The sequence below is a fragment of the Heterodontus francisci genome, chromosome 45 (assembly GCF_036365525.1).
Source record: "Heterodontus francisci isolate sHetFra1 chromosome 45, sHetFra1.hap1, whole genome shotgun sequence".
Lineage (NCBI taxonomy): Eukaryota > Metazoa > Chordata > Chondrichthyes > Heterodontiformes > Heterodontidae > Heterodontus > Heterodontus francisci.
The window spans coordinates 14001538-14027857 of record NC_090415.1 but is presented as its reverse complement, the minus strand read 5'-3'; the positions used below and the strand labels follow the sequence as shown (position 1 = coordinate 14027857).

The window sequence follows — 26320 nt, the reverse complement described above, 5'->3', positions numbered from 1 at the left end:
GTATAACTCTATGACTCTATCTCTCGATGACAAATACAAAGTAAAACCAACATTCACATCGCAGAACTTGGCAGATTGAAAGCAAATCCACCATACAGTTCAGCAGAAACTGACAGAACAGAAAGAACACATAATCACATACCATAAATTGGCATAGAGAATAAAATTCACATGCCCGTACCAGAAATTAACTTGTCCAGATGAAAATCCATAATCATACAGCAGAGAGTGAGCTGTACTATTAAACCCAGCTTCTGCACTTGAGGCTAACATGCACAGAGTAAAAACAATGCTCATGTCTCATACCAGAAACGGTCAGCCGTAGATCACAACCCACACTCACATATCAGAACGGGCAGGTACAGTGTAAAATATCTCTTAATGAACCACTGACAGGGACGTGATACAGACCACATTCATTCATCAGAAACTTACAGATACAGATAATAAACAGTACTTACATACAACAGATTGAAAGGAACAGGTTAAAACCCATCCTTATATGAAGACGTCTGATTGGTACAGAACACAGGTGAGGTCTCCAAACCAGAGACTGACATGTAGAGTGAAAACAATGCTGACGTGTCATCAATTAACATGTGCTGTGTAAAGCTACACAAAAATGTCACTTACTAACAGGTACAGAGACAAAACCAAACAACCTTTCATACCAGAAACTGACAGGTGCAGATTAAAATCCAAATTCACAATTCAGAAATTGACAGATAAAGAGAAATGCCCAGACTCCAAAATCAGATATTAACAGATACATAACAAAACCCACACTCACTCAGTAGAAGCTCATAGGTACAGAACAAAACCCATAATCACCCACTTAGAAACTGAATGTTGCAGAGAAAGAAAAAAAAACAGAATCACCTATTGAAGATTGAAATTACTGAATTAAATCACAAAATCATTGACCATAGATTGCCCAATACGGATTAAAAGTCACAGTTAAATATCACATACTGATAGGCACAGAATGAAACCCACACTCACATGTCCGGCAGGGAAAGACAAACATGACACGACCCAGAATGTCCATGCATTTCCTCCTGCCATATTCCGTAAATATGACCAAATAGATTCTTTTGTTAACAGCTCAAAAACATCATCGCTGCCAGTGTTATCATATTATATTTGATCAACTCTTTCCACTCCACAACCCTCCATATTTTTGCAGACCTGTCTTGCTGAATATTTGTAGCCAGTAATAATAAGTTCCCATGCCTCGCCTAGTTTCAGCCAGAATTATGTAATTGCCACTATATAAATCTTTCATGTGGTTACTTGTGGCTGCAGCTGACCAACCTTATTTGGCACGCAACATAGATTTAAAGACTTGCACTTCAATGCTTGCACTTGCCCATGTCTGACCCCAACTATACTGGACGGTTCCGTCCTGGTGATGGAGGGAAGTGCAGCAGGGCGGTACATCCTGATAAGGAATGGAAGTGTCGAGAAATTATATGTACAGAGTGAAAAAATAGACGTGTTCGTACCAGCAAAATGGAAATGGTTGAAGAGGCAGAGGGACTCAGAAAGTCATGGTTAAGGGCGGGCAAAGGGGGTTGGACGATCTGACTGCTGCGTCAGTTTGTGGCTGTGATAGGCATGAAGTGTGATTGGTTACTTTAGATATCCAATCAGACAGATATAGCTTATATTTTTGAGATACTGCTCTGAAACAGGCCCTTCGGCCCACTGAGTCTGTGCCGACCATCAACCACCCATTTATACTAATCCTACACTGATTCCATATTCCTACCACATCCCCACCTGTCCCGATATTTCCCGACCACCTACCTATACTAGGGGCCATTTTATAATGGCCAATTAACCAATAAACCAGCAAGTCTTTGGCATGTGGGAGAAAACCGGAGCACACGGAGGAAACCCACGCAGACACAGGGAGAACTTGCAAATTCCACACAGGCAGTACCCAGAATTGAACCCGGGTCGCTGGAGCTGTGAGGCTGCAGTGCGAACCACTGCGCCACTCAACATCAGGCAGTGACATCATTGTAAACCAGCCAATCATGAACATGGTCATCTCCCATCCTTCATTAGCATAGGGTTCTGGGGATGCCTATAAAATTCAAGCTCCGAGCGAAATTTCGGTTATTCTGCGTCTGAAGTTGGTCGTGATCATGGTTGAGGAGAAGAAAACAGCAGCACCTTCCAAGAAGGGCGCCAAGAAAACTCAGAAGAAGGCGCCACCAAAGGGCAGTAAGAAACGGAGAAAATCCAGGAGAGAAAGTTACTCCATCTACGTGTACAAAGTGATGAAGCAGGTTCACCCTGACACCGGCATCTCCTCCAAGGCCATGAGCATCATGAATTCGTTTGTGAATGATATTTTCGAGCGAATCGCGGGTGAGGCTTCCCGCCTGGCCCATTACAACAAACGCAGCACCATCAGCTCCCGGGAGATCCAGACCGCCGTGCGCCTGCTGCTGCCCGGGGAGCTGGCCAAACACGCCGTGTCGGAAGGTACAAAGGCGGTCACCAAGTACACCAGCTCCAAGTAAATATCCGCAATGTACTGAAACACACCCGAAACACAAAAAGGCTCTTTTAAGAGCCACCCACAACTTCTCTGAAATAGCTACAACATCATCATGATTATCGAATTTTTTTTCTGTTAATATGAATACTTTGCAAATTTTTGATGTTGGTTGTATTCTCTGTTTAAATCAGTTCAGGTTAATGCAGATTCATTCGGCCCCTTTGCTATATTTCGAAAATGAAAGCTGATTTAACGCATGATTTAAAGATGTTCTCAGTTACTTGGTTGCCGTGTTGAAGTTTGGCTATCTTTACGAATAAGCACATTAAGAAACCCCGTTGGTTTAGGCACCCTCAGTCTCTAACCCGTGACACTGAAAATCTATACTCCGCTTTTGTCTCCCACGAAAAGGGATCAATCTAGAATCAGTGAGACAGTATAATTACGAAGATTGACCTGAAATGTGTCCGGTTACAAAATACTGTGAATGAGTCTTTCAGCCGCTGGTTAGACTGTATCATGAAAAAGAATAAAGCAGAATACATGGCGGATTACAAAAGCGAATCTGGGACAAAATGTGGAATAAAAAAATGAAAACGTTTTTGCAATGTTTTCTGCAAAACAATATAACCTATAAATGTGATATTTTATATTGAAGCCGCTCCTTGTTTTACAAATATATTGGCGGGCTTTTCAAATGTGAAATATCGTTGGGAGCCTGACCATTTCGCGCTCTTATTTTCCGCTCTCAACTCACTGTCTTCTTGTGATTGGTGAATTGAGCAGCTCTCTGATTGGTTACATATACAGTACAATGACACCGAGTGCTGACTGACCAATCAGCAGTGTCCCCAACACCATTCCTCCAGAAGGTACAAGGAGGAGGAATGTGGGCGGATCTCAGCATTCTTCGTGAAAGTGTTTGTGAGATTGTGGCAATGTCTGGAAGAGGGAAGACCGGTGGGAAATCTCGGGCTAAACCCAAGTCTCGCTCCTCCCGAGCTGGATTACAGTTCCCGGTCGGCCGTGTTCACCGCCACCTCAGAAAGGGGAACTATGCTGAGCGGGTGGGTGCCGGAGCCCCGGTCTATCTGGCTGCTGTGCTCGAGTATCTGACAGCTGAAATCCTCGAGCTGGCCGGCAACGCGGCCCGGGACAACAAGAAGAGCCGCATCATCCCCAGACACCTGCAGCTGGCCGTCCGCAACGACGAGGAGCTGAACAAGCTGCTGGGAGGGGTGACCATCGCTCAGGGCGGGGTGCTGCCTAATATCCAGGCCGTGCTGCTGCCCAAGAAATCCAGCGCTCCGAGCACGAAGGGCAAGTGAAGCGGCCTGACTTGAATCTGTGAACCCAAAGGCTCTTTTCAGAGCCACCCACTTTATCTGTGAAAGGGCTGGTTACTGTCTGAGAGACTGTAATATTACACTGTTATCATTGTTTTGTGTTGGAATGAAGTGTACTGGATTTTGGCATTTAGTTGCTCATCAGATGAAATACATTCTCATTCCCTCAGACCCTATTAGAAAGGCACTTTTACCATTCTACCCTTTATGTACCACAAACATTTGTTCAGTCCTAAAATGATCGCCGGTCTATTAAAATGCGCTGTGCACATTGGTATCGCTACTCTCGATCTTACAACTGACACGTCATGAAATCTCCAGCTGCCGGATGCAGACAAAAGTATTTGTGTCTCCCGGCTTTGAGTAAATAAGTGGTCAAATCCTTCTGAGACGTTTATGTGCTGGAATGAACAAGAGATCACAACTCTTTCTTTTGTCGATTTGGTGGCTCTTAAAAGAGCCGTTGTGGTATTTGATGCCGAACTCAGTTCAGGGCAGGGTCAGTTTAGGCTCGCTCCCCGCGGATGCGGCGTGCCAGCTGGATGTCTTTGGGCATGATGGTGACTCGCTTGGCGTGGATGGCGCACAGGTTGGTGTCCTCAAAGAGCCCCACCAGGTAAGCCTCGCTGGCCTCCTGCAGGGCCATGACGGCAGAGCTCTGGAAGCGCAGGTCTGTCTTGAAGTCCTGTGCGATCTCCCGCACCAGGCGCTGGAAGGGCAGTTTGCGGATGAGCAGCTCGGTGGATTTCTGGTAGCGGCGGATCTCCCTCAGAGCCACAGTGCCGGGTCTGTAACGGTGAGGCTTCTTCACTCCGCCCGTGGCTGGAGCGCTCTTGCGGGCCGCTTTGGTAGCCAGCTGCTTGCGCGGAGCTTTCCCTCCGGTCGATTTGCGCGCTGTCTGCTTGGTTCTGGCCATTATCTACGGAGACCTTACACAATGTCGTGTTTAATGCTGAAGCTGCTCAGGGACTGCCTATTTAAGACAGTCGAAGGACCGCCCTAATGTTGTGATTGGATGAAGCACCGTCCATCATCCAATTTGACACAATGTCTGGGATGGAAAAGGGCGGTGGGAATTGCTGCTCCCTGATTGGCTGAGCTGCAACTGAAATTTCATCAATTTCAAAAAGCCCGCCAATTTCAAATTAGCAAACGACTCAAAGATTAAATAAAACCGAATTCGGCGGGAACAATTATAAAATCTCATTGCTTGGAGCTTCATCTTTCGGCCCTCGATTCCACCTCCGTTTCTTCCAACACGGTTTGAATTGGGGTTCATTCCTTGTTCGGTCTCAGGCGGGAATAAAGCTCCGGTCATTGCTTACTCGAACGGGAATAAATCCATCATCTTCACCGGCAGTTTAGGTCGTCAATGGACTTTATCAAATGCAACCGTTCAATTCATGACGCGATAACTAAACATCGAATCATGGAGTTACACAGCACAGAAACAGGCCCTTCGGCCCACCGAGTCTGTGCCGACCAACAACCACCCATTTATACTAATCCTACATTCATCCCATATTCCCTACGGCATCCCCACCATTCTCCTACCATCTACCTACACTGGGGGCAATTTACCTATAAACCTGCAAGTATTTCTTCAAGCATCTAACTATTCTAATCCCATTTTCCAGCACTTGACCCGTATTCTTGTATGCTATGGCGTTTCAAGTGCTCATCGAAATACCTCTTAAATGTTGTGAGGGTTCCTGCCTCTGCCACCTATTCAGGCAGTGTGTTCCAGATTCCAACCACATGATGAGTGTTTCTTTCCCCCTCACATCTCCATTAAACCTCCTGCCCCTTACCTACTTATTGATGCCTCCGCTGAGGGAAAACAAAAAGTTTCCTCCTGTCTAACCTATCAATGACCTTCATAATTTTGGATCCCTCAATCATGTCCCCCCTCAGCCTTCTCTTTTCTGAAAATCATTGAAAGTTTATGGCACAGAAAGAAGCCACTTGGACCATCGTGTCTGTGCCAGCCGGAAAGCTCGCCACCCATTCTAATCCCACCTGCCAGCATTTGGTCTGTAATCCTGTAGAATATGCACTTGAGGTGCATATCCAGACTTCTTTTGAATCATTTGAAGATTTCTGCCTCAACTACCCTTTCAGACATTGAGTTCCAGACCCCCACCATCCTCTAGATGAGAGGGAAAAAAAACCTTGTCCTCATCTTCCCTCTAATCATTCTACCAAACGCTTTAAGTCTTTGACCCCTAGTCAGTGACCTCTGTATTAAGGTAAATTGGCCCTTCACCTGCACTCTAGCCAGGCCTCTCAAAATGTTATCCAATTCAATCAGATCTCTCCTCAGCATTCTCTGTGCCACAGAGAACAACCACGGCCCATTCAATCTTTCCTCATAGCTGCATTTTTTCCAGTCCCGGCAACATCCGGTTGAACTGCAACTGAAATTGAATCAATTTCAAAAAGCCCGCCATTTTCAAATTATAAACGACGCAAAGATTAAAGTAAATCTAATTTGGCGGGAACGATTATAAAATCTCAGTGCTTTTAGCATAATTTTTTTCCGCCCTAGATCCCCCACTGTGTCTTCCAACACGGTTTGAATAGGGGTTTATTCCTTGTTCGGTCTCTGGCGGGAACAAAGCTCCGGCCATTTCTGACTCAACGGGAGTAAATCCTTTTCTACATCTTTACCGGCAGTTCAGGTCGGCAATGGACATTATCAACTGCAACCTTTTAATTCATGACGCGGTTATTAAACATGGAACAGAAGAAGACAGTGAAAAAATGTGTGACACGGAAAGTGACTATAAGAGAATGCAATACTGATCTGATAAAGTCCACATAACATTGGATGAGCTACAACAATTTCACATCCCAAGACATCCCCGCTGCAGTTTCAAGGTCACTTATCTCTATATGAGGTTTTGGGTGGCTCTTATAAGAGCCTTTTGTTTTTGGTAGAAAGGGTGGATTTGTTTAGCCGCCGAATCCATAGAGAGTGCGGCCCTGACGTTTCAGAGCGTACACCACATCCATGGCGGTGACCGTCTTGCGCTTGGCGTGCTCAGTGTAGGTGACCGCATCTCTGATCACATTCTCCAGGAAAACCTTCAGCACCCCGCGGGTCTCCTCATAGATCAACCCCGAAATGCGCTTCACTCCACCACGGCGAGCCAGACGGCGAATTGCTGGCTTGGTGATGCCCTGGATGTTATCACGAAGCACTTTGCGGTGCCGCTTTGCTCCGCCTTTGCCCAGTCCTTTGCCTCCTTTACCTCTTCCTGTCATGACGCTTCTTCAGACAAACCGATTCTGAATGAGAAACAAGCAGTTTCTGCTGCCTTTTTATACAGCCTGCCCCGACCTGACTGTGAAAGGGACAGAGAGCCAGAGGCGGGTCTGGAGGAAACTGAGTGACAGACAAAGCAGAGAAATGTCTTTGATCCTCTCGCTCCGCCTCCCACTTGCTCGAACCACCAATTCAAGAAAAAACAGTTCTCGACATAAGAGCTCAGCATAAAACATGGAGATTCGGCCTTTATCGCCAATGATAACAAAAACCGGCGGTCTAAATACGGATCTGGAACAAATAAAAGTTAGTAATATACAAGCCTAAGTGCAGTGCTTCCGATCACAAGTCAACCTGTTTCGGCACACCTCTCCTCCCAGACGGATTCAGCAGTTTACTGAAACCGAACCCCAGCTGAATTATGCAAAATCATGTATTGGGGTTTGAGATGTGACGCGGGGTTTCTCGCCCGTGTTACTGTGTTACAGGCTGTCACCCTGAAACGAGCATGAACTGAGACTTCACCGAACATATACCCGGTTACAGTAAGGCCCGAACATCCCTGATTTGTTCCAGAGAGTGAGGAAGGGCTGGGTTGAGAGTCACCAGGGAACCTGGATTTACTTCAAATCATTTCTAGGTGAAATGTGCACACGACTGCGGGGCAGGGATCATTTGATCGGGGATCAGCTCTTTCCTGAGAGACGTGGGTGGCTCTGAAAAGAGCCTTTGGGTTCAGATGTCTACAAGTTTCCCGTGCTGTTTCACTTCTTTCCAGGGGCTGCTTTCTGAGCCTTTGCTGCTTTCGGCTTCTTCCCGCCCCTTGATGATTGAACTTTCTTGGGCGGCTTTCCGCCCGTGGCCCTCTTGGCTTTTTTGGCATTCTTCGCTGGAGATTTTTTTGGAAGCGTTGCTTTCTTTACCGCCTTCTTTGGCGTTGCCGCCTTCTTGGTGCTCACTTTCTTGGCTGCTGTCTTCTTGCTGCTCACTTTCTTGGCGACTATTTTCTTCCCTGGGGATTTCTTGGCTGTTTTCTTTGTTATCAGTTTCTTGGCAGCTGTTTTCTTCACTAAAGATCTCTTGGCTGCTCCTGTCTTAATCTTCTTCACCACATTTCCCTTCTTTTCCTGTTTCGCGATTTTGAAGGTGCCGGAGGCCCCCGTGCCCTTCGTCTGCACCAGGAAGTCTTTCGCCACAAGCCGCTTGATACTTTGCTTGATTGGGAACTTGCTCTTCTCCACATCGACACCTTTAACACGCAGAGCCTTCTTTATTGCCTGCAGTGACATCCCACTGCGGACACTGCATTCCGCCACAGTCTTGAGGATCAGCTCGCCCAACTTGGGACCGCCTGACCCTTTCCGAGGAGCCGCCTTCTTCTTCTTAGGAGTCTTGACTTGAGCGGCGGCGGCTGGAGGAGCCGTTTCGGCGGCTGCAGTATCGGTCATGTCCAGGACTCTGCACAAAGTCTCTCTGTCAGTCAGAACTGGGTCAGAAATGAAGCTGGTGGTGGCGGCACTGAGCAACTTAAAGGCAGCGAGCGGACGGGGCGGAGACAACCTGCTGTCAGCTCCCGGCTCCTGCTGCCTCTCTGTGTTTCTCTCTGGTCCTAAACTCTCCAATTCCACTGAAATTCGGGTATTCCAGAGTCCCAGGCTAGATCCTTCCTGTCTCTGACATCAGAATGTTTGCTGTCGCAAAGGTTTCACTTGAAGTAAAGACTCCATTTTCGACTGAAACCCGTTTCATTGCTGCACTGATGACTCTCTCAGCCGATCGCTGACATGTTCCATACTTTTCGACTAAAATCTTGAAATCAACAAACAAACAACACTGAATTCCCACTTTGAGGATTAGAAGGGGAGCAAAGTGCTTCTTTGACTGAAGAATCTTGTTATTTTACACAAGAGGGATTCGGAAATCCGGCGATGAGACCAGACCCACAAACACAGTCGCATTAGACTAACGCGCCCGCCCCTTTAATACACTCTCTTCCACAATATTCACATCCACACAATCTCAGGCCGAAATGTTCGTTAAATTTAGCGTTTCCAGGACAGGATTTCCTCTCCTTTCGGCCTGTGCTGCGGATTCACGGTGGGTATTTGTATTTTCTGGACTCAGTAAGTGACAAACACTCGGAGACTGGCGCTGCGAATGTTGTCTGTTTCCCAGATTTGGCGTCAAGAGCCAATCACAGCTTTGAATGTGTTCAAACCATTGTCGGCTTTGATGTTATTATATTGATCACACACAAGCATGTTTCCTGACGGTGAAAATACAAATTATGCCCTGTCTGTCCCTACATTCCATCCATATTTTTTTCTAGGTGTCCTAGACATCCCATTTTCAAGGAGAGACGTCCAGTTGCACAATAATCCCACATTCATACACAGTGTTTTTATTTTGTTCCAGGCAGTGACAGGCTGGTTCTCTCCGTGCTTAGATTCAGGACTGAAGATGGATAAATACACCGTCAGATTCGAACATACGAGCGGAGAAGTGACAGTGACCGTCTCACCTGCGGCATTGGTGGCGTGTTCACTGTTCCAATACCGTACGTCTCTTCAGCGTGTCCATAACACGCTCAATAACTTCATTCCTCTTTCATATACAACAACAGAGCGACAGAGAAAAGGAGAGTGAAAGAGAGTGAGGGGTGAGAGAGGGAGGGAGACAGACCGTTTCAGTCTTACAATTTCCAACTGTGTGTCCCTTTCACACTGAATAACAGTATTTCACCTTCACCTGAATATTCAGAGAGAGAGACTATCAGTTCTACAATTGAATGCATACATATAACACTCAGTAACTGTATCTCCAACATAGATACAGCACCAAAGGCAGAGGGAGAGAGACAGCATCAATAGCGAAAAAAAGGCAGAGAGAGAGAGAAAGATCTGGATTGGGGGAGAGGCTTGGAGGATGGTGAGATAGAGAGATATGTATTCACTTAGAATCACAGAAGCATCGAAATATTATGGCACAGAAAGAAGCCACTTGGACCATCGTGTCTGTGCCAGCCGAAAAGAATTCCACCTATTCTAATCCCAGCTGCCAGCATTTGGTCCGTAACCCGCAGATTACGGCACTTGAGATGCATATCCAGACCTCTTTTGTATGAGTTGAAGGTTTATGCCTCAACTACCCTTTCAGGTAGTGAGTTCCAGAACACCGCCACACTTTTTTTCAAATTCATTCATATGATGTGGGTGTTGCTGGCTCGGCCAGCATTTATTGCCCATCCCTCACTGCCCTTGAGGAGGTTGTGGTGAAATGGCTTCTTGAACTGCTGCACTCCATGTGAGGTAGGTACAGCCACAGTGCTGTTAGGAAGGGAGTTCCAGGATTTTGACACAGCGACAGTGAATGAACAACAATATAATTCTAAGTCAGTATGGTGTGTGACTTGGAGCGGAACTTGCAGGTGGTGGTGTTCCCATGCATCAGCTGCCCTTGAGATTCTAGTTGGTTGAGGTCGCGGGTTTGGAAAGTGCTGTCTAAAGAGCCTTGGTTCTTTGCTGCAGTGCATATTGTAAATGTTACACACTGCTCTGCTGTGTGCCGGTGGTGGCGGGAGTGAATGTTTGTGCATGGGGTTGCAATCAAGTGGGCTGCTTTGTTCTGGATGCTGTCGAGCTTCTTGAGTGTTGCTGGAGCTGCACACATCCAGGCAAGTGGAGAGTATTCCATCACACTCCAGACTTCTGCCTTGTACATGGTGGACAGGCTTTGGGGAGTCAGCAGGTTATTTGCTTGTCGCAGGATTCCTATCCTCTGATCTGCTCTTGTAGCCACGGTATTTATATCGCTACTCCAGTTCAGTTTCTGGTCAATGGTAGACCCTAGGATATTGATAGTGGGGGATTCAGCGATGCTAATTGCCATTGAATGTTAAGGGGAGATGGTTAGATTCTCTCTTGTTGGAGATGGTAGTTGCCTGGCACTTGTGTGGCACGAATGTTACTTGCCACTTATCAGCACAAGCCTGGATAATGTCCAGGTCTTGCTGCATTTCGACACGGATTGCTTCAGTAGCTGAGGTGTCACAAATCATGCTGAACATTGGAGAATCATCAGTGAACATCCCCACTTCTGACGTTATGATTGAAGGAAGGTCATTGATGAAGCAGCTGAAGATGGTTGGGCCGAGGACATTACCCTGAGGAACTCCTGCAGTGAAGTCCTGGAGCTGAGATGATTGACCTCGAACAACCACAACCATCTTCCTTTGCACTAGGTATGACTCCAACCAGCGGAGAGTTTTCCCACTGATTCCCATTGACCCCAGTTTTGCAAGGGTTCTTTGATGCCATACTCGGTCAAATGCTGCCTTGATGTCAAGGGCAGTCACTTTCTCTTCACTTCTTGAGTTCAGCTCTTTTGTCCATGTTTGAACTAAGGCTGTAATTTGGTCAGGAGCTGAGTGGCACTGGCACGCCCAAACTGAGCATCACTGAGCAGGTTATTACAAAGCAAGTGCCGTTTGATGGCACTGTTGATGGTGTATATGGATTTCAGTAAGGCGTTTGATAAGGTTCCCCACGGTAGGCTATTGCAGAAAATACGCAAGTATGGGGTTGAAGGTGATTTAGAGCTTTGGATCAGAAATTGGCTAGCTGAAAGAAGACAGAGGGTGGTGGTTGATGGCAAATGTTCATCCTGGAGTTTAGTTACTAGTGGTGTACCGCAAGGTTCTGTTTTGGGGCCACTGCTGTTTGTCATTTTTATAAACGACCTGGATGAGGGTGTAGAAGGGTGGGTTAGTAAATTTGCGGATGACACGAAGGTCGGTGGAGTTGTGGATAGTGTCGAAGGGTGTTGTAGGGTACAGAGGGACATAGATAGGCTGCAGAGCTGGGCTGAGAGATGGCAAATGGAGTTTAATGCGGAGAAGTGTGAGGTGATTCACTTTGGAAGGAGTAACAGCAATGCAGAGTACTGGGCTAATGGGAAGATTCTTGGTAGTGTAGATGAGCAGAGAGATCTTGGTATCCAGGTACATAAATCCCTGAAAGTTGCTACCCAGGTTAATAGGGCTGTTAAGAAGGCATATGGTGTGTTAGCCTTTATTAGTAGGGGGATCGAGTTTCAGAGCCACGGGGTCATGATGCAGCTGTACAAAACTCTGGTGAGGCCGCACCTGGAGTATTGCGTGCAGTTCTGGTCACCGCATTATAGGAAGGATGTCGAAGCTTTGGAAAGGGTGCAGAGGAGATTTACTAGGATGTTGCCTGGTATGGAAGGAAGGTCTTACGAGGAAAGGCTGAGGGACTTGGGGTTGTTTTCGTTAGAGAGAAGGAGGAGGAGAGGTGACTTAATAGAGACATACAAGATAATCAGAGGGTTAGATAGGGTGGATAGTGAGAGTCTTTTTCCTCGGATGAGGATGGCAAACACGAGGGGACATAGCTTTAAGTTGAGGGGTGAAAGATATAGGACAGATGTCAGAGGTAGTTTCTTTACGCAGAGAGTAGTAGGGGCGTGGAACGCCCTGCCTGCAACAGTAGTAGACTCGCCAACTTTAAGGGCATTTAAGTGGTCATTGGATAGACATATGGATGTAAATGGAAGAGTGTAGGTCAGATGATCGGCGCAACATCGAGGGCCGAAGGGCCTGTACTGCGCTGTAATATTCTAATTCTAATTCTAATTCTAATTCTAATCTTCCATCACTTTTATGATGATTGAGAGTAGGCTGATTGTCCAGCTTGGACATGACCTGCTTTTGGTGTCAAAGACATACTTGGGGAATATTCCACATTGTCAGGTACATGCCAATGTTGTAGCTGTACTGGAACAACTTGGCTAGGGGCAGATCAAGTTCTGGAGAACAGGTCTTCAGAACTATTGCCAGAACATTGTCGGAGCCCAGAGCCTTTGCAGTCTCCAGTGCCTGCAGTCGTTACTTGATGTCACACGGAGTGAATCGAAATAGCTGATGCGTTCAGGAGGAGTCCGAGATGAATCATCAACTTGGCACCTCGAGCGAAGATTGTTGCAAATGCTTTAACCTTATCTTTCACACTGATGTGTTGGGCTCCCTCATCATTGAAGATGGGGATAATTGTGGAGCCACCTCCTTCAGTTAGTCTTTTAATTGTGCACCACCATTCATGGCTGGATGTGACAGGACTGCAGAGCTTAAATCTGATCTGTTGGTTCTGAGATCACTTGACTCTGTCTATCGCATGCTACTTATGCAGTTTGGCCCCCAAATAATCCTGTATTGTAGCTTCCCCAGGTTGACACCTCATTTTGAGGTATGCCTGGTGCTGCTCCAGGCATGCCCTGCTGTACCCTTCATTGAACCACGTTTGGTCACCTACCTTGATGGTAATGGTAGACTGGGGGATATGCCGGGCCATGAAATTACAGTTTGCAGTTGAGTGCAATTCTACTGTTGTTGGTAACTCGATCCTCATGTACGAACATACGAATTATGATCAGGAGTAGGCCACTCGGTCCTTCGAGCCTGCTCTGCCATGCCATTCAATACGTTTTTGTCTCTACTGATTACTTCACATTTCCACCACCCCCCGGTAATCCTCCACTCCCTTGCTCGTGAAGAAAATATTTACTCTGCCTTAAAAATATTCAAAGACTCCGCTTATATCGCCTTTTGAGGATGAGAATTCCAAAGGCTCACGACCCTCCGAAAGAAAATAAAAATCTCCTTATCTCTGTCTTAAATTTGCAACCCCTGATTTTTAAACAGTGACCCCTAGTTATAGATTCTCCCACAAGGGGAAACATCCTTTCCACATCCACCCTGTCAAGGCCCCTCAGGATCTTATATGTTTCAATCAAGTCACATCTTACTCTTCTAAATTCCAGTGGATACAAGCCTAGCTTGTCCAATCCTTCCTCGTAAGACAGCCCGTCCATTCCAGGCATTAGCCTAGTAAACCTTCTCTGTGCTGCCTCCAACGCATTACACCGTTCCTTAAATAAGGAGACCAGTACTGTACACATTAATCCGAATGGCCCACAGAGCCTCATGGATGCTCAGTTTTGCATTGCTAGGTGGGGAAAACTTTCCCTTGTCTCCCCTCTAATCTTTCTACCAAACACTTTAAGTCTTTGTCCCCTCGTCACTGACCTCCCTGCGAAGGTAAATAGGCCCTTGACATCCACTCTATCCAGGCCTCTCAAAATGTTATACATTTCAATCAGATCTACCATTCTCTGTTCCAAGGGGAACAGTCCCAGCCCACCCAATCTTTCCTCATAGCTGCATTTTTTCCAGTCCCGGCAACATCCTTGTAAATCTCCTCTGTACCCTCTATAATGCAATTCTCCTTTGGCTTCCTTATCTCGACAGACAATGGGTAAGTGCCTGGAGGTGGTCAGTGGTGTGTGGAGCAGCGCCTGGAGTGGCTATAAAGGCCAATTCTAGAGTGACAGGCTCTTCCACAGGTGCTGCAGAAAAAATTGATTGTCGGGGCTGTTACACAGTTGGCTCTTCCCTTGTGCCTCTGACTTTTTTCCTGCCAACTGCAGGAACTCGCCACACTTTAGCCCCGCCTTGATGGCTGCCCACCAGCTCTGGCGAACGCTGGCAACTGTCTCCCACCACTTGTGATCAATGTCACAGGATTTCATGTCGCGTTTGCAGACGTCTTTAAAGCGGAGACATGGACGGCTGATGGGTCTGATACCAGTGGCGAGCTCGCTGTACAATGTGTCTTTGGGGATCCTGCCATCTTCCATGCAGCTCACATGGCCAAGCCATCTCAGGCGCCGCTGACTCAGTTGTGTGTATAAGCTGGGGATGTTGGTCGCCTCGAGGACTTCTGTGTTGGAGATACGGTCCTGCCACCTGATGCCAAGTATTCTCCGGAGGCAGCGAAGATGGAATGAATTGAGACGTCGCTCTTGGCTGACATACGTTGTCCAGGCCTCGCTGCCATAGAGCAAGGTACTGAGGACACAGGCCTGATACACTCGGACTTTTGTGTTCCGTGTCAGTGCGCCATTTTCCCACACTCACTTGGCCAGTCTGGACATAGCAGTGGAAGCCTTTCCCATGCGCTTGTTGATTTCTGCATCTAGAGACAGGTTACTGGTGATAGTTGAGCCTGGTAGGTGAACTCTTGAACCACTTAGAGAGCGTGGTCGCCAATATTGATGGATGGAGCATTTCCGACGTCCTGCCCCATGATGTTCGTTTTCTTGAGGCTGATGGTTAGGCCAAATTCATTGCAGGCAGCCACAAACCTGTTGATGAGACTCTGCAGGCACTTTTCAGTATGAGATGTTAAAGCAGCATCATCAGCAAAGAGGAGTTCCCTGATGAGGACTTTCCGTACTTTGGACTTTGCTCTTCGACGGACAAGGTTGAACAACCTGCCCCCTGATCTTGTGTGGAGGAAAATTCCTTCTTCCAAGGACTTGAACGCATGTGAAAGCAATTACATGACTTCTTAACCACCTTGTAGACCTGTCCTCCTACCTTCTGGGTCAGTGGACATTTACTCCAAGGTCCCTCACATTCTCTACACAACTCAGTATATTCCCATTAATCATGTATTCCTTTGCATTGTTTGACCTCCCAAAATGCATCGCCTCACACTTATCCGAATTTTATTCCATTTGTCATTTTTTTTGCCCATATGTCCAGAGCATCAATATCTTCCTGCAGCCTACAGCAATCCTCCTCGCTTTCTATCACACGACCAATTTTTGTGTCGTCTGTAAGCTTCTTGATCATTTCCCCTACATTTACGTCCAAATCATTAATATATACCACAATGAGCAGGTGACCCAGTTCTGAGCCAAGTGGAACGCCAATGGAAACAGCTCTCCAATCGCAAAAACACCCGTTAATAATTACCCTTTGTTGCCTGCCACTGAATCAAATTTACATCCAGCTTACTGTATTTTCCCGCATCCCCCGGGATTTTATTTTTGAAACAGTCTCCCATGTGGGACCTTGTCAAAATCCTTGTTAAAGTCCATGTCGACCGCATCAACTGCAGTGCCCTCATACAACTTCCTTGTTACTTCTTCAATAAATTCGCTCAAGTTGGTCAGACGAGATCTTCCCTTCACAAATCCACGCTGACTATTCTTGACTAATCGATGCCTTTCTCAGTGACAGTTTATCCTGTCTCTCAGAATGATTCCATTATTTTGCTCACTACTGAGGTTAGACTGACTGACCTGTAATTATTGAGTTGTGGGCTGAAATGTCAGATTCGTTTTATCTCGAAAGATCCACCCGGGGAGACTGACGATACAAACTTATCTCTCACTTATATGGTGCCACAAGCAGCCACATTATTAATCTCACAATCTGAGGACGTGTCCGAAAGTGAGTCACACAATGTCCCAAATGTAACTTTTTTTCTGCCCTGTTGAGGTCTCTGCAATGTTTCAGCTCGAACCGTTCGCTGTGACACTCAGTGACAGACATTTTCAATGTGATTACATGAATCTAGGACTGTTACTGTCAGATATTAAATCCTGCGCGATCCCAGCAAACACACCGACTCCCTCCAAGGATTGCTTTGAGAAACTGGGCAAACATACTGCAGAGAATAATCTCAAATTGAACTTTATAAAGGGGTAATCTCCCAGATGGGAACCTTCTCTATCTTACCCGCAGCCCCTGTTCCATTGCTCACAATGTGATAAAACTGAACTGAATAAAGTTCCAATTGTTTGTATTTTTGTTTTTCAAAGCGTTGCCGAAAGAAGCGCATGCGCGGTAAAGCCCCGCCCACACCTCTGAGAGTTGTTGACCGACTGAGCGCATGCGCTCCCCTGTGCCTGCAAGGCCATTGAACGGCATTTATTCAAAGAGGGGAAAGCGTTTGTTTTTAACAGAGGGAATGGAGATATTACAGTATCGGGGTAAGTCAGCAAACAGCAGTCTCCTTCCAGCAGCACTTTGTTTGGGGAAACTTGTCCGCAATCTGGCTCAGAGATCGTCATTGACTTTGGGGCAAGTTCAGGAGGGTTGCGAGTTGTTTGCAAGAGACAGAGTGAGGCAGGAAGTGATCCGGTAACATGGAGTGAGCGGCGGAAGGCAGAGGCATTTCTTGGGCTGCGTGTGCACTGCGTAAGTGAGACAAAAGGTGAAGAAGCTGCTGTTTAAATTCATGGCTGTTTTTATCCTCAAACCTGTAATGCTTGTTCCTGGTTTAGCTCCTATTTCACGCTGTTTGTTGTTATTGAAAAGTGAATAGTGAAAACAGAGCCGGACTGTTGGCATTTATTGCAAGGGGGATGGAATATAAACGTCGGTTGTTGGTGAGACCTCACCTGGAGTATTGGATACTGTTGTGGTCTCCTTCGCTCATGAGCGATATATACGTGCATTGGATGCAGTTGAGGCAAGGTTCGTTCCGTTGCTTCCTTCGATGAAGAGGTTGCGTTATGAGGAAAAGGTTGAGCAGGTTGTGTTACACTCGTTGGAGTTTGTAATAATCAGAGCTAATCTTATTGCAAAATGTAAGATTCTGAGGTGTCTTGACAGAGTAGATGCTGAGAAGACATCTCCCCTCGAGGGAATCAAGAACCACGCCATACAGTTTCAGAATAAGGGGTCTCCCATTTTAGACGGAGGTAAGGAAGAATTTCTTCTCACAAAGCGTCATTAATCTATGGAATTTTCTACCCCTGAGAGAAGTGGATGCTGATGATTAAATATATTCAAGGATCAGTTAATTTTTTGATCTACAAGGGAGTAATGGGTTTTTAGTCAGGCAGAATAATGGAGCTGAAGCCAAGATCAAATCAGACATGATTTTATTGAATGGTGGATCAGGCTGGAGAGGCTGAATGGCTGACTCCTGCTCCTAGTTCTTAGGTTATTACATTATAATGCCAGATGGAAATAGAAACCTGACCTGCACAAATATCCCTGCTCCATCAGGTCGTCCCAACCTTGGAGCAGTGTAGATGTTGGCTTGTTTCTGGATGTCCCAAAATTGCTGTGAAACTGCCAAGACATCTCGTCAGCAGATGCTGAGAGCTGCAGTGGAATCAGACAGTGATATTCTTTGTATTTTTGTTTTGCATTTGTGATTAGTCATAATGATTATTAATTGAAATGTTACATTAATCTCTTTTCTAGCTTCCAACTCAACTGCTCGTGACTTACAAGACATAGTTTTCTTCCTTTCTGTCGGTGAATAGTTCAAGGGAGCAGAATGAATGTGATGATTCCCAGGCACAAGGGAAAGTGCAGTCGGCTCCTTCCATCACAGACAAGGTACAGTACCACTCCCATAGGCCTTCAGTTCATGGCATTGTCACAAGAAGCAGATGTAGTCAAACTCTCACTGATCCTAAGTTTGGAGACACATTTCCAATCCAGCAATCAAACAAATCAGAAGAGACAGACATTGTATCCAATCCATTCCAAATCAATACTGCTGAAAGTTAGGTAAAGTTCAAAAGCAGAACCCACTATCAGATTAAAAGGCACTCTGTCAATCTCACAAGAGGGTGCATCCTGGAGACAGTGAATCTCACCCTCACATGCCTGAAACTGATGTTGACAAAATAAAAATAAACTCATTCATATAATGTATACAGACAGACACAAAGTGAAATTCACATTTACAAATTATTAAAAAGTTTAAGTCAAGATTAAAACATTCAGCCACAGAAAGGAAACTGACAGTTACAGAGCAGAAAATAAAACCCCTCACAGGCAAGAGACTGTCAGATAGAGAATAAAACCAGAGTCACCTAACAGTGACAGACAGTTACCAGCAACAGCCATGGACACATTGCAGAGACTGAGAAGCACAAAGGAAAATCAATTCTTCAATAACAGAAATTGAAATCCAGGAATAACACACATACTCATGTAGTAGACATTGATAACTGCAGACAAAGAAAATATGCTCATACACCTATCAGGAACTGTAATCTGCAGATGAAAACGTACAGTTACAGAACAGAAATCGACAGATTCAGAGAAAGGCCAAATGTCACAGACTAGAGTTTGAAAGACACAGAATAAACCCACACTATCATACCTTGAGGTTTAACCTATCATACAGGTGCAGCTTAAAACTGACACTCACATATCAGAAGACAACTGTGCAAAGTAAAATTCACTCAAGTAACAGAAACTGACAGGTACAGATCAAAAACCAGAATCATATCCCAGAAAATAACAAGTAAAGAATGAAACAACAGTCACATATCAGAATCTGGCAGTTAGTGAAATAAAACCACTTTCATTTTCCATAAACTGACAGGTACAGACTGAAAACTACATTCATATACAATCAATGGAGAGGTACAGATTTAATCCCTCATTCACTTAACAGAAGCAAACAGATATAGGGTAAAGCATGGACTCAAATTCCAAAGATTGAAAGATCCAGAATAAACTCACATTCACATACCAGCAACTGACAGGGAAAGAGTAAATTCTTCCCACATTTCGCAAAGTAACTGGTACAGAATAAATGCCACCCTCACATATGAGAAACCGGCAGAAACAGATTGTAAAAAGACTTGCATAGGAGAAATCAACAGGTACACATTAAAATCTACATTCACATATCAGAAATTAGGAGATACAGTATAAATGCCACATTTACCTACCAGAGACTGACTGACACAGTGTGAAATCCATAGTGAATTGCAAGAAGTTAACAGAGAGTGAAAGTCTCTCATCCATAACAGACACTGACAGGTACAAAGTAAACCTGACAATTGCACTTCAGACACTGATAGATACAGAACAACACACACATAATTAAGAAGATTCATATACCAGATACTGACAGATACAGGCTAAAACTCACACACAGAGAAAAAAAACTGACAGGTTCAGAATAAAATTGGCAGTCACATTTCAGAGAATGACCACTGTCAGAAGCTGGCATGTACAGATTAAAAATCGCATTCACATCCGAGAGCGTGGAGAGATGTGGTGTAAAATCCACACTGAAACTCTTACTCTTATACCAGACAGGGACAGGTTCAAGGCCTCAGCTACACATGAGACATTTAAGGGCACAGGTTAAACCTTAAATTGGCATACTGGACAATCAAAGATAAAGTGTGAACCCCCACTCATATACACAAGAATGTAATATTGTGTCAAATCCACAATCACATACCATATACTGATGGGGACAAGGTACAAGACAGATACGCATACACCAGAAGCTGTAAGGTACAGAATAAGACATTTCTCACATAAAACAAACTGACAGGTACAGATAAAGCCACATTCAAAAACTGAAAATGACAGAGGTAAATTGTAGACCAGGGATTGAGATATACAGTGAAACTTACACCCGCCAAGACTGGTGTGGGAGAAGTGAGGATCGCTTCGTCGGGCACTGGCACCATGACTAGGGAAACTGGAGGCTGTACCGTTTGGACAGTCTACACCTGAACCAAGCTGGGACCAGTGTTCGAGAAAACCATATAATTGGGATGTAGAGAGGTACTTGATCTAAACAAAGTGGTAGAGGCATCAAGCTTTAGTAGATGTAACAAATCAAGGGGTAGAGTCAAGGTGGGAGAACACAATAGTAATATGGGAAATGAAGGCCAAAGAATGGCAGGAAGGGGCAGAGAAAAATAACCTAAGAGCAGACGAACAGTCAACACTAGATGTGACAAAGATAACAAAAAGATAACACCAAAGGCTCTTTATGTGAATGCATGTAGAATTCATAACAAAGTAGAGAAACTGATAGCACACGCTGAAGTAAATAAATATGATCTAATAGTCATTATGGAGACATGGCTGCAGGATGACAAGGATTAGGTCCTCAATATTGAGGGATATGTAACATTCAAGAAGAACAGGAAGCGAGGTAAAGGTGGAGAGCTGGCACTGTTAATCAAGGATCGTATTGGTGCAATTGTTAGACATGACCTTGGTTCAGGAGATCAGGATGTAGAATTGGTTTGAGTGGAGATGAGGAATAGTCAGGGAAAGAGGCACTAGTCGGAACAGTCTACAGGCCCCCAGGCAGTAATCACAATTTAGGATGAAGGATACAAGAATATTTATTGGGTGCTTGTGATAATGAGATGGAAAGAATCACAGGTGTTTTTAAACAACACAGTGGTGCAGTGGTTAGCACCGCAGCCTCACAGCTCCAGCGACCCAGGTCCAATTCTGGGTACTGCCTGTGTGGAGTTTGCAAGTTCTCCCTGTGACTCTGTGGGTTTTCACCGGGTGCTCCAGTTTCCTCCCACAGCCAAAGGCTTGCAGGTTGATAGGTAAATTGGCTATTATAAATTGCCCCGAGTTTCGATAGGTGATAGGAGAATTGAGGAAAGGTGGGGATGGGGTAGGAATATGGGATGAATGTCGGATTAGTATAAATGGGTGGTTGATGGTTGGCACAGACTTGGTGGACTGAAGGGCCTGTTTCAGTGCTGTATGTCTAAAGTAAATAATTATAAACTGGAAAGAATGAGATTGGTAATAGAAGCCTGTATGAGGAGTTCATAGAGTGCTTTCGAGATAGTTTCTTCCAGCAGCATGTTCTAGAACTTGCTCGACTTGGCATTGTGCAATTTGACAGGATTAATTAATGACCTCAGAGTAAATGCACCTCTTGGTAGCAATGATCACAATATGATTGAAGTTTGCATCCAGTTTGAAAGTGCGAGGAGTGGGTCTAAGACTAATATTTTAAGCTTAAATAAGGACAACTATGTGGGCATGAAAGCTGAGCTAGCTGAAGTGAACTGGGATCAATTGAGAAGCAGTGGCAGACATTTAAGTGGATATTTCAGAATACTTTAAATAAGTATATCCCTACTGTAAAGAATAATTCCAAGGGGAGGACCCTCCATCCATGGTTGATTAAAGAAGTTAAGGAAGGCATCAACCTGAATGAAAAGGCAGAGAATTGTGCAAAGATGAGTGGCAGGTCAGATGATTGAGTCATTCTGTGCCATTCTATATATTCTGACCAAAGGTTAATCAGGGGCAAAGAAATTAGAGCATGGGAGTAAGCTAACTAGAAATGTAATAACAGATAACAAGGGTTTCTGCATGCATTTGAAAAGGAAAAGTGTAAGGAAAGTGAGTGTTGAGAATGTAAATTGGAAGTTCAAGTTTGGTAATAAGGAAATGGCAGAAGTAATGAACAAAAAAATTGCTTCTCAAACCTGTAATGCTTGTTCCTGGTTTAGCTCCGGTTTCACGCTGTTTGTTGTTATTGAAAAGTGAATAGTGAAAACAGAGCCGGACTTTTGGCATTACCTGCAAGGGGGCTGGAATATAAATGGAGGAATGTTTTGCTACAAATTTGCGGGGAGTTGGTGAGACCTTACCTGGAATAGTGGATACAGTTGTGGTCTCCTTCGTGCATACGTGCATTGGATGCAGTTCAGGCAAGATTCGTTCAGTTGGTTCCTGAGATGAAGAGGCTGTCTTATGAGCAAAAGGTTGAGCAGGTTGTGTTACACTCATTGGAATTAGTAATAATCAGAGCTAATCTTATTGAAAAGTGTAAGATTCTGAGGGGTCTTGACAGAGTAGATGCTGAGAAGATATCTCCCCTCTTGAGGGAATCAAGAACCACGTTGCACAGTTTTAGAATAAGGGGTCTCCCATTTTAGACAGAGGTAAGGGAGAATTTCTTCTCTCAAAGCGTCATTAATCTATGGAATTCTCTGCACCAGAGAGTAGTGGAGGCTGGAAAATGAAATATATTCAAGGATGAGTTAAACTTTTGATCTACAAGGGAGGAATGGGTTTTTGGCCAGGCAGGATGATGGAAATGAAGCCAAGATCAAATCCGACATGATTTTATTGAATGGTGGATCAGGCGCGAGAGGCTGAATGGCTGACTCCTGCTCCTAGTTCTTAGGTTATTATATTATAATGCCAGATGGAAATAGAAACCTGACCTGCACAAATATCCCTGCTCGATCAGGTCGTTCCAACCTTGGAGCAGTGTAGATGTTGGCTTGTTTCTGGATGTCCCAAAATTGCTGTGAAACTGCCAAGACACCTCGTCAGCAGATGCTGAGAGCTGCAGTGGAATCAGACAGTGATATTCTTTGTATTTTTGGTTAGCATTTGTGATTAGTCATAATGGTTATTAATTGAAATGTTACATTAATCTCTTTTCTAGCTTCCACCTCAACTGCTCGTGACTTACCATACATAGTTTTCTTCCTTACTGTCGGTGAATAGTTCAAGGGAGCAGAATGAATGTGATGATTCCCAGGAACAAGGGAAAGTGCAGTCGGCTCCTTCCATCACAGACAAGGTACAGTACCACTCCCATAGGCCTTCAGTTCATGCCATAGTCACAAGGAGCAGATGTAGTCAAACTCTCACTGATCCCAAGTTCAGAGACACATTTCCAATTCAGCAATCAAACAAAGCAGAAGAGACAGACATTGTATCCAATCAATTCCAACTCAATACTGCTGAAAATTAGGTAAAGTTCAAAAGCAGAACCCACTATCAGATTAAAAGGCACTCTGTCAATCTCACAAGAGGGTGCATCCTGGAGACAGTGAATCTCACCCTCACATGCCTGAAACTGATGTTTACAAAATTCATAGAACGTAAACAGACAGACACAGAGTGAAATTCACATTTACAAATTATTAAAGAGTTTAAGTAAAGATTAAAACCTCCAGCCACTGAAGGGAAACAGACAGCTACAGAGAAGAAAATAAAACCACTCACATGCAAGAGACTGCCAGATTGAGAATCACTTAACAGAGACAGACAGTTACCATGTAAAACCCATGGACACGTTGCAGAGACTGAGATGTTCAAAGGAAAAGCAATTCTTCAATGATAGAAATTGAAAGATAAGAATAACACACATCCTCTGTACTAGACGTTGATAGCTGCAGAAGAAAAGAAAATGTGCTCACACACCTATCAGGAACTGTAAGTTGCAGATTAAAACTTACAGTTACAGAGCAGAAATCGACAGATTCAGAAAAAGGCCCCATGTCACACACTAGAGTTTGAAAGATACAGAATCAACCCACACTATATTACCTTAACTTTACTGGTGCAGCTTAAAACCGATACACACATACCAGAAGACAACTGGTGCAAAGTAAAACTCACTCAAGTAATAGAAACTGACAGATACAGATCAAAAACTGCAATCATATCCCAGAAAATAACAGGTACAGAATAAAACAACAGTCACATATCAGAATCTGGCAGACAGAGAAATAAAACCACCTTCATTTTTCATAAACTGACAGATACAGACTAAAAACTACATTCATTTACTATCAATGCGCAGGTACAGATTTAATCCCTCATTCACTTAACAGAAACAAACAGGTATAGGGTAAAGCACAGACTCAAATTCCAAAAATTGAAAGATCCAAAATAAACCCACATTCACATACCAGCAACTGACAGAGAAAGATTAAAACCTTCTCACAATTCAGACAGTAACAGGTACTGAATAAATGCCACCCTCACATATGAGAAACTGGCAGAAACTGATTTTAGCCCAGACTCTCATAGGAGAAACCAACAGGTACACATTAATATCTACATTCACATATCAGAAATTAGGAGATACAGTATAAATGCCGTACTTAACTACCAGAGACTGACAAACACAGAGTGAAATCAATAATGAATTGCAAGAAGTTAACAGTTAGAGAGTGAAACTCTCTCATCCACAACAGACACTGACAGGTACAAAGTAAACCTGACAATTGCACTTCAGACACTGACAGATACAGAGCAACACAAACATAATTAAGAAGATTCAGATATCAGACACTGACAGATACAGGTTAAAACTCACACAGACAGAAAATAAACTGACAAGTTCAGAATAAAATTGTCAGTCACATATCAGAGAAAGACAATGTACAAAGTAAACCTCACAGCCACATGTCAGAAACTGGCATGTACAGATTACAAATCACATTCACATCCGAGAGAATGTAGAGATGTGGTGTAAATTCCACACTCAAAAACCAGACTGAAACCCTTACTCTTATATCAGACAGTGACAGAGACAGGTTAAAAACCACAGCTACACATGAGACATTTAAGGGCGCAGGTTAAACCTTAAATTGGCTACTAGACAATCAAAGATAAAGTGTGAACTCCCACTCATATACACAAGAATGTAATATTAACTGTCAAATCCACACTCACATATCATATACTGATGGGGACAAAGTACAAGCCAGAACACACACACACCAAAAGCTGAAAGGTACAGAATTAGATGTTACTCACACAAAACAAACTGACAGGTACAGATAAAGCCACACTCAAAATCCCAAAATGACAGAGGTAAATTGTAGACTAGGGATTGAGAGATATACAGTGAAACTTACACCCACCAAGACTGGTGTGGGAGAAGTCAGGTTCAGTTTGTGGGGCACTGGCACCAGTACTAGGGAAAGTGGAGGCTGTACCGTTCGGACAGTTTATACCTGAGCCAAACTGGGACCAGTGTTCGAGCAAACCGTATAACTAGGGATGTAGAGAGTTACTTGATCTAAACAAAGGGGTCGAGGAACAAGCTTTAGCAGATGTAACAAATCAAGGGATAGAGTCAAGGCAGGAAAACAGAATAGTAACCGGGGAAATGAAGGCCAGAGAATGGCAGGAAGGGACACAGAGGAAAAAAAACTAAGAGCTGACCAACAGTCAACACTAGATGTTACAAAGATAACAAAAAGATAAAACTAAAGGCTCTGTATGTGAATGCACAGAGCATTCATAACAAAGTAAAGAAACTGATAGCACATGTTGAAGGAAATAAATATGATCTAATAGCCATTATGGAGACATGGCTGCAGGATGACAAGGATTGTGTCCTCAATATTGAGGGGTGTGAAACATTCAAGAAGAACAGGAAGCTAGGTAAAGTTGGAGGGGTGGCACTGTTAATCAAGATTGGCATCAGTGCAATATTTGGACATGTCCTTGGTTCAGGAGATCAGTATGTAGAATTGGTTTGGCTGGAGATGAGGAACAGTCAGGGAAAAAAGGCACTAGTGGGAGTAGTCTACAGGCCCGCAGACAGTAATCACAATGTAGGATGAAGTCTACAAGAATAACTAATGGGTGCTTGTGATAAAGAGATGGAAATAATCATGGGTGATTTTAATCTTCATAAAAACTGGAAAAAATCAGATTGGTAATAGAAGCCGGTATGAGGAGTTCATAGAATGCTTTCGAAGTAGTTTCTTTGAGCAGTATCTTCTAGAACCATCCAGTGAGCAGGTTAT

The 26320-nt window shown here is 44.3% G+C and overlaps 3 protein-coding genes and 1 long non-coding RNA gene across 4 annotated transcripts in view; 1 reads left to right on the top strand and 3 right to left on the bottom strand.

Annotated features, from left to right (window-relative positions):
- Nucleotides 1-26320, bottom strand: part of LOC137356508 (uncharacterized) — a 293635-nt gene that overhangs the window by 70706 nt on the left and 196609 nt on the right. The gene's annotated exons all lie outside the window — the stretch shown is intronic.
- On the top strand, nt 2154-2557 carry LOC137356351 (histone H2B 5-like). Its single transcript, XM_068022233.1, has one exon. The coding sequence runs from the start codon at nt 2154-2156 to the stop codon at nt 2532-2534; it is 381 nt and encodes a 126-aa protein (XP_067878334.1). The 3' UTR covers nt 2535-2557.
- On the bottom strand, nt 6813-7131 carry LOC137356512 (histone H4). The gene has a single exon (XM_068022398.1). It carries the CDS (start codon nt 7123-7125, stop codon nt 6814-6816), a length of 312 nt encoding a protein of 103 aa, XP_067878499.1. The 5' UTR covers nt 7126-7131; the 3' UTR covers nt 6813.
- LOC137356249 (histone H1-like) lies at nt 7891-8574 on the bottom strand. The gene has a single exon (XM_068022121.1). The coding sequence runs from the start codon at nt 8572-8574 to the stop codon at nt 7891-7893; it is 684 nt and encodes a 227-aa protein (XP_067878222.1).